The sequence below is a fragment of the Electrona antarctica genome (assembly GCF_951216825.1).
Source record: "Electrona antarctica genome assembly, chromosome: 8".
NCBI classification, from domain to species: domain Eukaryota; kingdom Metazoa; phylum Chordata; class Actinopteri; order Myctophiformes; family Myctophidae; genus Electrona; species Electrona antarctica.
In genome coordinates this window covers 52,099,011-52,113,982 of record NC_136789.1, presented here as the reverse complement: position 1 = coordinate 52,113,982, position 14,972 = coordinate 52,099,011, and the positions used below count along the sequence as shown (strand labels likewise).

At 45.0% G+C, this 14,972-nt stretch overlaps 1 protein-coding gene across 1 annotated transcript; it reads right to left on the bottom strand.

Moving 5' to 3' along the window:
• Positions 1–5,746: 5,746 nt before the first annotated feature.
• LOC306928841 (palmitoyltransferase ZDHHC23-A-like) lies at positions 5,747–12,627 on the bottom strand (the record flags this gene model as incomplete). The annotated part of the gene is made up of 5 exons (XM_079509113.1): positions 5,747–6,032; positions 7,848–8,015; positions 10,055–10,458; positions 11,106–11,415; positions 12,503–12,627. The coding sequence occupies 5 exons, from the start codon at positions 12,625–12,627 to the stop codon at positions 5,747–5,749; spliced, it is 1,293 nt and encodes a 430-aa protein (XP_079365239.1).
• Positions 12,628–14,972: the final 2,345 nt, after the last annotated feature.

The following is a 14,972-nucleotide window of genomic DNA, read 5'->3' as shown; positions in this document are numbered from 1 at the left end:
CAGACTTGACTCACTCACTGGAGACAGCCATGCGCAACTTGGACTCTCCAAGTTACGCACGGCCGTAGCCAAAAGAAGACATACAAACAAGCGATATAATAGTCTGTGTCACGTAACTCAGAAGACTACAGCCTAAACCCCACCCAGTGCTGTCAAGAACGGAAGTTCTCTCCTATTAGTTGGCGGTTAAAAACCACCCTTCTGTCCGATCTGAAGTCCCACCCTGTTCTTTGGCTGTTTTGACTACAAGGTGTCCGATGTGTTTGTTGTGCCCTCCGCCCCCACATCGGACAGGTTTGTCCGATCAAACGACGTGACTCCCATTGAAAATGAATTGGAGCAGCAATCAAATAGCAATCAGGCATCGCACACGGACCAAACATTTGTTCTTTAGGTGTGTACGCAGCCTGTAGGTGTGAACTAGGCCTGAGACAGAGTTAGGTACTAGGTGCTGTAAATGATGTACTGTTGATGAATACATGACGAGTAAAGACGCCCTGAGGGCGAGCGGCGGCGAGGTTGCGCTGAAACAACAGAGCTTCTTAACCCATTCAGGCCTGACGTCGAAATAAAAAAAAATGTTTTCTAAATCATGACAATTTTCTGAAAGATTTGAGTCACATTTTAACGATTGTTCAAAAATAGCAGACCTACAAGTTCATAGCGCGCCACTCGGTGGCGCGCTATGAGCTTGTAGATCTGCTATTTTTCAATAGCTAAATTATAACATAATGTATGTAACCACCAAAAAGGGTTCCCGCTCAAAATGGGTTAAATAAATGCAGATCTAGTATGTCAAACCATGTATGGCTATCCAGGGTTTGATCAGTGTCGTGATCTTCGTATATGGAGATCCACGGTGATGATAGTCAGCTCCACATAGAGATCCATGTGTTGGAGTGACCACAATATGGTCACATATTGACATTCCCATATGGGCTGTTGCCCGGCCTAACACAATCTCTGTTAGGCCCACGAATGGATTTTTTTTAAATTTACGTTTTTTTAGGCCTGAAACAACAGAGCTTCTTAATACGGCACAGTTGAGAAGCAGGAGCTAAACTACTGATCTGGTGTCAGTGAGGTCAGATGTAGATTTGCTGGCCGGGCTCCATATATGCAGATGTAGGTGATGATCCAGTCTTCTACTTGTATGGCTATATCCAGGGTTTGATGAGGTCAGTGTCGTGATCTTCATATATGGAGATCCACGGTGGTGATAGTCACCTGATAGGCGTGATGAAATGCAGGTTTTCATAGTAAATGCGACCTACAGTGTGTGTGTGTGTGTGTGTGTGTGTGTGTGTGTGTCCGTATCTCCGGCACCGTTAACCCGGTCGATGCCAAACTTTGCACACACACTCCCTGGATGCCAACGATGAACCTCTGCCCCAATTTCCAGGACGGCCTGTTATAGCGCCACCAGGAGGCCGACTTTTGAAAAACATTTTTTTGGACAGATTCTGTCCAAAAATCCCGCAAATCGTTAAACACTATCTCTATAGTCATGTGTTCAAGATGGATCTGTCCGATATTTCATATTCCATCCCAATTGGCTGACATTGGCTTTCAAAGTTTGCAGGATTGGCCCTTTTGAAACTAAAATCGTGAACGCAGCGTGCAATTTAAGTAAAATCTTTCACAGACTTTCCTACTAGGCTGAGGAATATGTCCCACCCTTTTCACATTGGCCTGTTATAGCGCCACCAACAGGTGGATTTTTGCAAAACACATTTTTGGAACAAAATGCCTCAAATCATCCAATTGCCATCAATGGTGTAAGAACAAATGGCACCCTCTTCACATTGGCCTATTATAGCGCCACCAGGAGGCCACAACCTGACCTGGCCTGGTGGAGACCTGTGCCCCGAGGGGCACTTTTTCTAGTTGCACCTCTCTCTCTCTCTCTCCCTTCCTCTTCCCTGCTCTCCCTAACCCTCTTTACAACACGTTGATCAGTTTGATCGAGGTTGAGATTGCAGCATTGGCTGGGTCATTGCATGGATGGAATAAATCTCTCTCTCTCTCTCTCTCTCTCTCTCTCTCTCTCTCTCTCTCTCTCTCATAGAGATATGTACTGATGGTCAGAACTGTATTGCATTACTGGGTAAAACAACAAAAACATTAAGACTCAGAATCCTTCATGGTGGTTTTAATTAATGTAGTCCCATCTGTACAGTAGATACTGTGGAACTATTGGCATTTTAACCACTCCGGTTCCTTAACGATGCCCTCTTAATCATAGACATATATACATAGACGCCCCTTCCGGCTCTGAGGCGTGTGTCAAAATTGAAGGCACTATTTTCCCGACATTCCTTGCGAAGAATAGCGGAAGCAAAGCGGAAGCTTGTCAAGCTTCCGCGTGCGTAACATAAGTCCCGGAAAAGACGCGCTGTGATTGGCCAGTAGTCACTTGAGTGACAGCGAGAGACATGGAGGATTCACTCGGGCAGCGACGCAGTCGCCTTCAGCAAATGCCTTCAGCACTTCTAAATAAGAAAGCTGCGGAGAACTGTTGCTTTGTGTTCACTCTTTTAATGTTTTCTGTTAGTAATCTAATCCCCCCTGGCTCTGATGTTGTATTGTTAATAACTTTGTTGTTTGTGTTTGTTTGTCTTGTTTTGTAATGTATATTGTCATGACTGTTATAAAGATTTGTTAAAAAAAAAAAAAGCCTTCAGCACTGCACTTCCGCCTTCATTGGGATACACGTCGCTCCAATGAACTGCAGCGGCAAATGAGGCGTCTATGTATATATGTCTATGCTCTTAATGGTCTGGTTTCCTTTAACGATTCCTATATATATTTAAAAAAAGAAAATGTATACAATTTTGGCCTTCGTTGTCTCCACCAGGCCGAAGGCATGGGGAGAGAGTATGTTTTGCACTCAGTCCGTGGGTGTGTGTCCTTCCGTCCGTCCGTTATCAGCTAATCTCCGGCACCGTTGGCCCGATCCATGCCAAACTGTGCACACACACTCCCTGGATGCCAACGACGAACCTCTGCCCCAAATATTCCTCAACGGCCTGTTATAGCGCCACCATGAGGCCGATTTAGGCAAAACACATTTCTGTAGATAACTCATACACATTTTATCCAGACATCACACAATTCGGTATACACTATCTCCATAGTCATGTGATCAACACGGATCTGCACAATTTCCCATCTTCCATCCTGATTGGCTAAGATTGGCTTCCAAAGCTCACATGATTGGTCCGTTTCGAACAAAATGCCACAAATCACAAACACAGTGTCCAATTTCCATGAAATTATACACACACATTTCCACTAGGCCGAGGATGACATGCCACTATTTTTCTCCCAAATCAGCCTCACGGTGGCGCTATAACAGGCCAATTCCTGTTTTTACTTATGCATCGATCTGTATACAACTTATGTATGCACACTCCCTAGAGGCCATGGAAAAACATTTTCCCTGCATCCCTCCACATCTGCCGATTATAGCGCCACCATGAGGCCGATTTCTGAAAAACACATTGTTTATGTTAGTCGCACAGATTTCATCCAAATCTCACGCAAATCGGTACACATGATCTCTGTAGTCATGTGATCAAGACGAGCCTGTTCTCAGATTCTACACTGATTAGCTAAGATTGCCTTCCAAAGTTTTCAGGAGTAGCCCGTTTTGTACAAAATGCTGCACATGTCCTGCTCATCCAGAATTCTATCCTCAGAGATGCTATGAGTGATCTGGCTCTGCATTTCCTCAACAAAATGAAGAAAATTGTTGCAAGAAACAAACAAACAAAAAAACATGTTTATATTACTCCTAAACATTTTGCCAAACATCACACACATACACTCCTATCCTCCTGGTGGAGACCTGTGCCCAGAAGGGAAATTTTTCTAGTTTTTTGTTTTTTGTAAATCATACATACAGTATTGCAGACATATTGCTGTAGTGGTCTGTAACTCTGAGATGGAAATCATGGAACCAAATGGACCCCCACTGCTGGTCCATTTGGTTCCATTTGTACACTCTCAGAGTTATGGTGGTCAATGATACTCGGTATCGTAATTGTACAGTAAAGTAGATGTGAACTGAAGACAGTTAACATACAGTATAGCAGCGATAAAAAAACATGGTTCCAGAAACGCTTCCCAAATATGTTGTAACCGCGATTATCCTCAAATGTTGGATCCGGTTCTGGATGCCAAACCTATAGTGCCAAGTGCAAAAAGACTCTAGTCATAAAGTCACATCAGCTTGCATTCCTTTCTCTTGTATAAAACCCATTTTGGGGCGGGAACCCCTTTTGGTGTTTTAAGCATTATGTAATACTTTAGCTATTGAAAAATAGCAGACCTACAAGCTCGTAGCGCGCCACCAAGTGGCGCGCTACGAGCTTGTAGGTCTGCTATTTTTTGAAAAATCGTGCAAATGCGGCACAAATCTTTGAATATGTATATTCTTTCAGAAGACCTTTTATTTCATTGTATTCGACGTCAGGCCTAAATGGGATAATGTAGCTTAGTGGGTCGCGTTTACAGTCTGTGTAGTCATGGTGCGGTGGGGGAGAGGACAGGAGAGCAGGCTTACTATCCCATTGGCCGTGGGGCTAGTCTCCCATTGGCTTAAGAGGTCAGCCAATCTTGCCACTATAGAGCGTCGCAGTCCCGCCCCCTACCATGGACCAGGAAATGAATCCCAATGCATTATTCCCATAGACATTTCAAAAAGTATTTATTTAAAAACGGTTACGCCGCGGACAAAGCCAACTCGAGTCGTGACAACTCATGACAACACAAACAATATTTTGGACCAAACAAATAATTACAAAGAAGAAAAACAACAAAAAAAGTGTTGTAACCTGCCGTTTTTTTCTTCTTTCTAATTATTTTTTCGGCCCCAAAAATTTTGTTTGTTGTCATGATTTGTCACGTCTCGAGTTGGCTTTGTCCGCGGCGTAAACGTCTTTAAATAAATACTTTCTGAAATGTCTATGAGGAAAATGAACGGAGAATAATTTCCTGGTCCATGGTAAGGGGCGGGACTGCGAGTCTGCGACGCTCTATAGACCACGTAACTAGAATAGAGAAAGTCTGTTCAATGATCAGCTCTGCAAGCTGATTAAAAACAACAATCTCGCCCGGACGGCTGCTGTAGCCGTCTGGTTACCGATAGGCTTCCAGTGCTGCTTGACAGCGTGTCGCGGTCACGGTGGCACAGTCGGTAGTGCTGTCGCCTCACAGCCAGAAGGTCCTGGGTTCGATTTCCGCTGGGGACGCTGTGGGTGCTGTGGCCGTGTTCCCTCCTCCGTGTGTGTGCCCCAGTGCCCCATACCCGAGGCGGGGTTGGCGAAAGGGCCCTTCTGTGTGGAGTTTGCATGTTCTCCCCGTGTCCCCTGGGGTAGGTACCCTCACAAAAAACATGCAGTAATCCTGGTCTCTATAAACGACCTCCCCCTGGCCAGCCAGGGCGCCCGATGGAGGGGAAAGGAACTGGTCGGAATAACGTGTTCCTTCCACGCGCTACGTCCGGCCGGGGTAACTCTCCCCCTGTCAGGTGAAAAGAAGCAGCTTGGACTCCTCATGCATAGAAGGAGGCATGAGGTCAGTCCGCTGCCCCCCCACCCAGGTTGGCAGAGGAAGTGTAGCGCCCAGGATTACATTAGATAATTGACACTGGGTGAAAAAATGGGTTGCAAAATCGTGGGATAAAAAATATAAAAAAATAATAATAATAAATAAATCTGAGGCAGAAAAAGCCCCAAACATCCTAGACACTGAGGCTGGCGTAGGACGTCTGAAGCGAGCCGTGATCGCCGCCATCGTCCGCCATGGTCAGGAACTCCAGCCAGTTGCGGTAGAAGCCCCTGGAGTACAGTCCCGTGTCGATGACCATGCCGCAGAGGCGCCGCTGGCCGCCGTGGTTCCTCATGGCCAGCTGGGCCTCTCGCTCCGTCACGTTGTAGCTGACGTTGAGCAGCTGGAGCAGCAGCAGGTGGAGCAGGCCTCCCGTCACTATGCTGCTGTACCACGCGCAGGTGAAGCACAGGGCGGTGCTGTGGGGGAAAAGTACTCACATTCTTTACTTAAAGGTGCAGTGCAACGGAAATGGTGGACATTTTATTTTGAAGTTTCAAACTGTTTCAAGTTGAAACGCCGGTCTGAAGTTTCTGAACCAATCAGAGCGTCGCATCCCTTCAGGCGATGGGACGGTAGCTAGGGACGGTAGCTATGCTATACGCAGCAGCCACCATGCTGCTGCGTGTGTGTTTGTTTACAAATCAGATAGACGGCCAGGTGTACCAGTTTACTGTTATGCGGCTTATTTCTACCCTATAATGTTTTCAGATATACATATTTTAGCGTGATGATTAAGTTGAAACCGAGTAATACACTGTCTGGATGTTATCTTGAATGGGAATAAAAACAGAGGATTTCTGTAATCAGTAGCAGCTGTGCAGCCTGTGCTGGACAGATGCGGAGATATGGGGAATTAAACGGGTGAGCTTCATTTTTACTGGCTTTTATCGATGTGGGCCTCGACACGTCATCACGCAGCACGTTTTCGTTTTCAGGAAGTAATATAATATATAATAATAGTAATATAAACTATATTTGTATGGACTTTTGATATAAAAACACACAAAAATTCTCATTTTTGTGTGCCCATTTTTTTGGCATCCATTGTTAGGTATGCCCATATGATGACCACGGATATGGTCATTTCACTACACCTTTAAAGGTAGTGAATTAGTGATATCTTTTTTTTTGTTAAAAGGTTAAATCACTATATAGTAATCATTGCTATAGAGTGTCTGTTCAGTAACAGGGGTGTGGGGAGAAGATCCCAGGGAGGCATTTTCTTCATTCTACAGTAACAGGGGTGTCCCTGTCTCTCCAGCCCTTTTAATAAACAGAAAATACATTTTCAGGTAGGTGACAAAATGTCAGCCCCAATCAGGAGAGAGTAGCTATTTATGTTTTCATATTCTTTTTAGTTTCCCAGTTCCAATTTTGTCTGCTCATTTCTTTGTGCCATCACTTACAATTCCACTTGTTTAATCTGTATCCTGACTGTGTTCTCTATCCTGATTGGATACAATTGGTATCCCAGTTTCGGTTTCTGAAAATGTTTGTTTAATAAAAAGCTGGAGAGACACGGAGAGTTTGGACACTCTTGTTACTTGTAGTACAGTGGTTCGCAAACCTTTTCATGTCAAGGACCCCCAAATTGACACTAATTAGCCTGCGAACCCCCATTTGAAAAGATATGCCAGGGACCCCCCATGAGAGAAGATTTTTACGGCTCTAGCAGAGATTCTCAACCCGTTTAATTTCAAGGAACCCCAGTGTGACATGCAATAGTCTACGGACCCCCCATTGAATGGCATTTCTATCTCTGGGACCCCCAATTTATATTGTAAAATGAATTAATTTAACTCTGAGATTGTGTACAAATGGAACCATTTTTGTTACATTTGTACACTCAGGGTTACAGACACATAAGGGTCCATATGGTTCCAAACTATAATTTAGCTGGGGACCCCCTGGAACTCTATCAAGGACCCCTGGAGGTCCCCGAACCCCACTTAGGGAACCACTGCTGTAGTGATCGTAGACTCCGGGGCAGTATACTGACCTGTAGTGATCGTAGACTCCGGGGCAGTAGGGGGCAGTATACTGACCTGTAGTGATCATAGACTCCGGGGCAGTAGGGGGCAGTATACTGACCTGTAGTGATCGTAGACTACGGGGCAGTAGGGGGCAGTATACTGACCTGTAGTGATCGTAGACTCCGGGGCAGTAGGGGGCAGTATACTAACCTGTAGTGATCGTATAGACTCCGGGGCAGTAGGGGGCAGTATACTGACCTGTAGTGATCGTAGACTCCGGGGCAGTAGAGCAGGGCGGTCACCAGGTACTGGCGAGGACACACGCTGTGCAGCACCAGACTGATCCCGTACAGAGAGGTCAACAGGAAGAGGGACAGCGTCAGCAGGAAGCTGCGGTGGTTGGCCTCGCCCACGCAGCTGTTGATCCTGACAGCGGGCGGGTGCACACACACACACACACACACACACACACACACACGGGCACGCACGTACACACAGAGGACATTATAGCACAAATCTCGATTGATCATCTACCTATGAAAGAAAAGTATATGTCTTCAGATGATTGACATATGACTTTTAGAAAGACTGAATCGTATATGAATCTGAATCGTGTCGTAACTGTATTGCTCCCGATGTGCAGGTTGGTACCTTGCATGGTTTCCTCCGCCACCGGTGTATGAATGTGTGTGTGAATGAGTGAATGTAATGCACAATCTATGTAAAGGTGTTTGAATGTGTGTGTGAATGAGTGAATGTAATGCACAATCTATGTAAAGGTGTTTGAATGTGTGTGTGAATGGGTGAATGTAATGCACAATCTATGTAAAGGTGTGTGAATGTGTGTGTGAATGAGTGAATGTAATGCACAATCTATGTAAAGGTGTATGAATGTGTGTGTGAATGAGTGAATGTAATGCACAATATATGTAAAGGTGTATGAATGTGTGTGTGAATGAGTGAATGTAATGCACAATCTATGTAAAGGTGTTTGAATGTGTGTGAATGAGTGAATGTAATGCACAATCTATGTAAAGGTGTGTGAATGTGTGTGTGAATGAGTGAATGTAATGCACAATCTATGTAAAGGTGTATGAATGTGTGTGTGAATGAGTGAATGTAATGCACAATCTATGTAAAGGTGTATGAATGTGTGTGTGAATGAGTGAATGTAATGCACAATCTATGTAAAGTGCCTTCGATAAAGGCGCTATACAGTATAAATGCACTGTTAATGTCTCCTCTGGTTGGCATATTCATGATCATTGCCCTAGGCATGTAACGATATATCGATATATATCGATATTAATCCCGACGATATGAATCGATTCATTGAAATAAAAAAATCGATTTCCAAAGTGTGTGATGTGAAATGTGAGCTTTAGTCATATTCCATCATATTCAAGTGCTTTTGGAGAGAAATGATAGTCACTTTCAGTAGTAGAGCACTGTAGAGGGGAGCTGTGTGTGTCTGTGACTGTGCCCAGGTGATGATGGTCGTTGATGCTCATCAAGGAAGGCAATTATGTTTCTGCACTGTCAAAAGTAATGCTACTTTTTTGCAATGTAGTTAAATAAAAAATCTCAGGGGGGGAGATACATTATATAAAATTTAAAAAACGGTAATTTTTCTTTAAAATATAAATATTTTTGAATATTGTGAAAAATCGTATCAAAGTCAAAGTCAAAGTCATACGATTTGTCACACACGTTACCGCAGTGAAATTTGTTCTCCGCATTTGACCCATCTCTTGGAGCGGTTGAGCCGCAGCGGTGAGCTGCAGCGTGCGCCGCGCTCGGGAATCATTTGATTAGTAGATTTGACCCCCAATCCAACCCATTGATGCTGAGTGCCAAGCAGGGAGGCATTGGGTCCCATTTTTACAGTCTTTGGTATGACCCGGCCGGGGATCGAACCCCGACCTCCCAGTTTCAGGGCGGACACTCTAACCACAAGGCCACTGTCTGGTATCGTGAACCTCATATCGTGATACGAATCGTATCGTGAGTTGAGTGAATCGTTACATGCCTACTAAGCACTGCAGAGATTTGATCCAGGCAGGTATTGTAATGGGACAAGTCTCACGTAGCCAGACAACTATTCCACAATCTCTGAATGCTAGTATACATGGTAGTGTAGGGTCTGGAACTACACCTCCCGAAATCCGAGTAATCCGTTTGTCATTTCCGTTCACAAAAATATATTTTAAAATATCTTTTAGAGCTTATTTTCTTATTTACATTACAAGCGGCAAGCTATATATGCTTAGATGATTTATATTTATATTGGGATACATTTGCGCGACTGTAAAGACGAAACGGAAGTGGAGGAGGAGGCTTCACTCCCACTATATATTCTATTTGACTCATGATATAGCTTCCGTTGCTCCGGACTGTCTGACGGAAGCATTTGAAAATTGCGAGAGGCGTACAGTCTGCCAACGCGAGACGATAATGTGACCCACCAGATGCAGTGGTGGTCCAGCCTCTTGACACACGAGCCGCAGATCCGGCAGTGCCCGGCCCGCGGCGGGCGTGGCGCCCGGCACACCGGACACCTGCCTCCTCCCCTCCCGACGCTCTGGACCTCTGTCTGGGCCTGGGAGGAGGAGGTGGTGGCGGGGGGGGTCCCCCCAGCTCCGTTGTGCTGCTGCTGGTAACCAGAGCCCTTGTGGTGGTGCTCTGAGGGGCTCTGAGCCGGAACAGAGTGGTGGTGTTGGTGGGTGAGGTCAGACACCTGCTGGGACCCCCCAGGGGTCACAACGAGACCCGTCTGGGACCCGGCCGGGGTCACCACGAACCCCGGGCCCCTCTTGGTGCGAACCAGAGAGACCAGAGTGAGGACCATCCCGATGGTCACCGTGCACACCTGCAGGCGGTGGTGGAAGAAGTACAGACATGCCGTTTGAAAACTTAACATGCCATTGGAAATTCAGTAAATCTGTCAGAACATTGCCAGTGAGAAAGGGGGGCATTTGCCAAGGTGTTTCTATTCAGAATGAGTCGAGGATTGATTGACGATTCTTTTCAGTGGCAAAGCAGTAAAAACCTGGGGAAAACATGCATTTTCAGAAAACCTCCCAGGAAAAGTTAGGAAAGTGTAAATCTGTAGGCTCATGTTTTTTTTAACTTGAGTAAAAGTATTGATACCACGATGTAGAAATACTCAGTGGTGTAAGTAAAAGTCTGGTATTCAGAATTTACTTTTAGTAAAAAACCACAAAAGTATTGGCATCAAAATACTGTTTACTTAAAGCACTAAAAGTAAACGTACTCATTTCCTATGCTGAATGTCCCATTTCAAGTTTCAAGACTAGATTCAGGCCCAAACTGCACCAATGATTCGATGACTAAATAGCAAGCTACACACACAGACACACACACACACACACACACACACACACACACACACACACACACACACACACACACACACACACACACACACACACACACACACACACACACACACACACACACACACACAACACAACACAACACAACACACACACGCACCTGCCTGGGGTGGACGTCGCCGCGCGGCAGTATCTCGGCGAGGAACAGGTAGTACATGTAGCCCAGGGAGTACAGCGCCAGCGCCAGGAAGAAGAGTGTCCTCCTCTTCCTGCGGTGCGTGGCGTAGTAGTACCACAGCACCAGGGCGGGCAGCGCCGTCAGCACCGCCACCCCTAGGAGGCAGTGCAGAGCCGCCACGTGCAGCAGCACGGGCAGCAGGAGCAGCGCCGGCACCGTGCTGACCTCCAGCCTGTGGATCACGGCGCCCAGCGCCGAGCTCTCGCTCTTCAGAGGCGTGCATTTCAGCCACCTGGGTATAGGGCCAAGGTTCATTAAATAAGGTTAGGAAGCGAAGACCGTACGGTGGACTCCATGTTGCTCCACGGAAGGAAGGAAACATGCGCACCAGGAAGAGACCAGGAAGTTGTACATGCCCAAATGTGTCCGAAACGGTTGAGAAATGACAGTTACCGTGCGGGGGTCCCTCTACTGTACTGTACTGTACTGTACTGTACTGTACTGTACTGTACTGTACTGTACTGTACTGGCACACCTGAAATCACCATATATACAGTTAATATGTGCGTGTGTGTTTGTGTGTGTGTTAGGTTGCGCACAGGTGGTGAAAAACAACCATTCTGTTTTCGTGCTCATACCCAGCCAGGCAGAGACCCAGCCAGGCAGAGACCTGAGTGACCACATAATCACTTAAGGAAGTGGTTTGCAGTTGCACCACTTAAAAACTAGACTAAAATGTTAGGAAGGGACTAGTGGAGAAGAGATCCAGTATAAGTCATTTTACAATTAGTTGCAGATCTACTACAAGCTTGTGGGCTTGTAGATCAGCTATTTTCAGCAAGTGAAAGAAATGGCGACGGCATCAAGGCCCGCCAAAATACATGTTGTTCGACTAAATCAACCGTGGATTCAGTCGACTTAACATCTTATGACATTTAGTCGGCTAAAACTAGACTAACACTAAAACATTCCAGGTGACCAAAATTTGACTAAAACTAAATGGAAACTATTCAAAAGCCTATGACTATAAAACTCAAAATGTGCTGCCAAAAACTACACTTGCTTGGTTGGTATCAGGGCTGGACTGGGACAAAAATTCGGCCCGGGCATTTTCGCGTGAATTTGGCCCAGACCGGCCCACCACAACCAGCGCGCAGATAGGCAACATAATATTATGTGCCCCCCCCCTGCACTGCACCACCGGGGGGGGGTCAGGGGGGGCGCTACCCCAGAATGGCAGCACGCCCGGACCTTTCCTGGTGGCCTGCCGCCTATTGGCCTGCCTTTTTTTTTTTTATCATGGCGGCCCCCTACGGTCGCGGCCCACCGGGAAAATGCCCGGTATGCCCGGTGGCCAGTCCAGCCCTGGTTGGTATTACCTGTGACAGGCCTCGTCCATGTCACTGCAGTCCCAGCAGCCTCCACAGTGCTGACCCAGGTGGTCACACTCACAGCAGCACATGGGGTCGTCTGGCCCTGGAGGTTTTAGCTTCTCCCATTTCATAATGGCTCCTTAAGGGTGGTTAGAGTACTATAGACAGACACTCCCCTCCCGAGCGCCTATGACACCAACAAGCTGCCACAGTACAATAGAAACAAACAAAGAAACAAGCACTTTTATTGTATTTAACCCATTTTGACCTGAGATCAGATTTTTCGAAAATAGCAGACCTACAAAGCTCGTAGCGCGCCACTCGGTGGCGCGCTATGAGCTTGTAGATCTGCTATTTTTCAATAGCTAAAGCATAACATAATGCTAACACCAAAAGGGGTTCCCGCCCAGAATGGGTTAACCTTTGTATTCTCTGGTGACAACCCACATAATTTGATTGATTACTGTTAGACTACAATGACGAAGAATATTTCTTTCAACTGATGTTTATTTTTTTATTGACAAGAATGCAATGACATATATATCTGTTTTGATATTCGCCTTTGTTTTTTCTCGGCTTGATTACTGCAATGCACTTTTTTCTGGACTGCCTAAGAAAACCACTGACAGATTACAACTTGTCCAAAATGCAGCAGCCAGAGTTTTAACTAGAACTAAGATGAGAGAACATATTACTCCAGTTTTGGCTTCATTGCACTGGCTTCCGGTTGCTTTTAGGATTGATTTTAAAATGATTTTACTTGTTTATAAAGCTCTAAATGGTCTCGCACCTTCCTACCTACATGACTGCCTGCCTAAATATGTCCCAAACCGCCCCCTAAGGTCTTCCACTGCTGGCCTGCTCGCTTTACCTAAAAAAATGGCTTCTACGGGCCGACGGCGTGGAACAAACTCCCACTGTACCTTCGACAGGCAGCCTCTGTAGACATTTTTAAAGCACAGCTCAAGACCCACTTCTACACCCTTGCTTTTAATTGATTTGTTTTTTAATTTATTTTGTTATTCATGTCCTCACTGTATTGCATTACTGCTCTTGTTTTTTAATGTTTATGCCTTGCTTTTCTTTTCTTTTTTTCTCTCTTCATTGCTCTGTAAAGCACTTTGAGCTGCATTTCATGTCATGAAAGGTGCTATACAAATAAAGTTTTATTATTATTATTATTATTATTATTATTGATTGATCGATTGAATGCTTTATTTAACAATTTGAAAAAAAGTACAGTAGTACGATTTATAGAATGATGCTAAACACAAGATGCCCTGGGGGCTTGTTTCCATTGTGGTCCTGTTGTATTCAGTTCATCAAAAGAGCAGAAAGGGAAAGGAACCCAGGTCGCAAGAATGGGGATCTTGCATGATATCCGCTAGGGCATTAAGCAACTAGTCGACTAGTTTACTAGTCGACTAGTAAATCCACTAGTCGAACTTGTTGGTACTAGTTGACTAGTTGATAAGAAAAAAAAAGTTTATTTTTTTGTTTTTTCCCCCGATTTTGTAGGCCTCAAGATCAGGTAGATTATAGTTATAGTCACCATGTACACAGTTTTTCAATGCAAAAATACAAATATTTATTTCCCAAATTTTTATTTTATTTTTTTAATTTATTTTATTTTTTACATAATAGGTAGTTAATAGGTAGTTTACTAGTCGACTAGTCGACTAGTAAACTAGGCAACTAGTCAACTAGTAAAAATGACTAGAAGTGAATGCCCTGATATCCACTGGCGCTGATGTTGGTTGGGTCCAAGGTCAAATACATAAAACACAAACAACCTTGAGGGCATTTTTCCATGTTGGTCTTTTGAATGCTAATAATGGGTGTTTAATTATAGTGTGCCATGTGTTTCGTGGTGGGGGGGTTGGGGGGCCTTGGCACAAACATACAGAACAATTAAATCAATGCATGCATTCATTCATACAGAAAGATTAAAAATACTATACTGTGGTACGCTTAAGGTTAAAAGGGATGTACGTGAAAACGGTATAATGCGATCGATAACATTTTAAAGGCTTGTATTGATTAGTAGATAGCACTGTCTAGACGTGCACTCCACTCCACTGCACGGCACATAAGTGTCGGTGCCAGTGTGTGTGTGTGTGTGTGTGTGTGTGTGTGTGTGTGTGTGTGTGTGTGTGTGTGTGTGTGTGTGTGTGTGTGTGTGTGTGTGTGTGTGTGTGTGTGTGTGTGTGTGTGTGTGTGTGTGTGTGTGTGTGTGCGTGCGTGCGTGCGTGCGTGCGTGCGTGCGTGTGTGTTTGTGCATGTGTCTGCTCTGCGCGCTGTCACATGACGGAGGAAAGATGCTGATGATGCATAACGTTTTTTACAATTAAAAAACTCATTAACACTCATTAACACTCATCTTTTACTTTCTCTAATAACAACCTAAAACATGAACCTTGGTTGAAAAAAACTAAAGTTGTCCTTTAAGCCTCGGACAAAGGCAACTCTTGTTGTG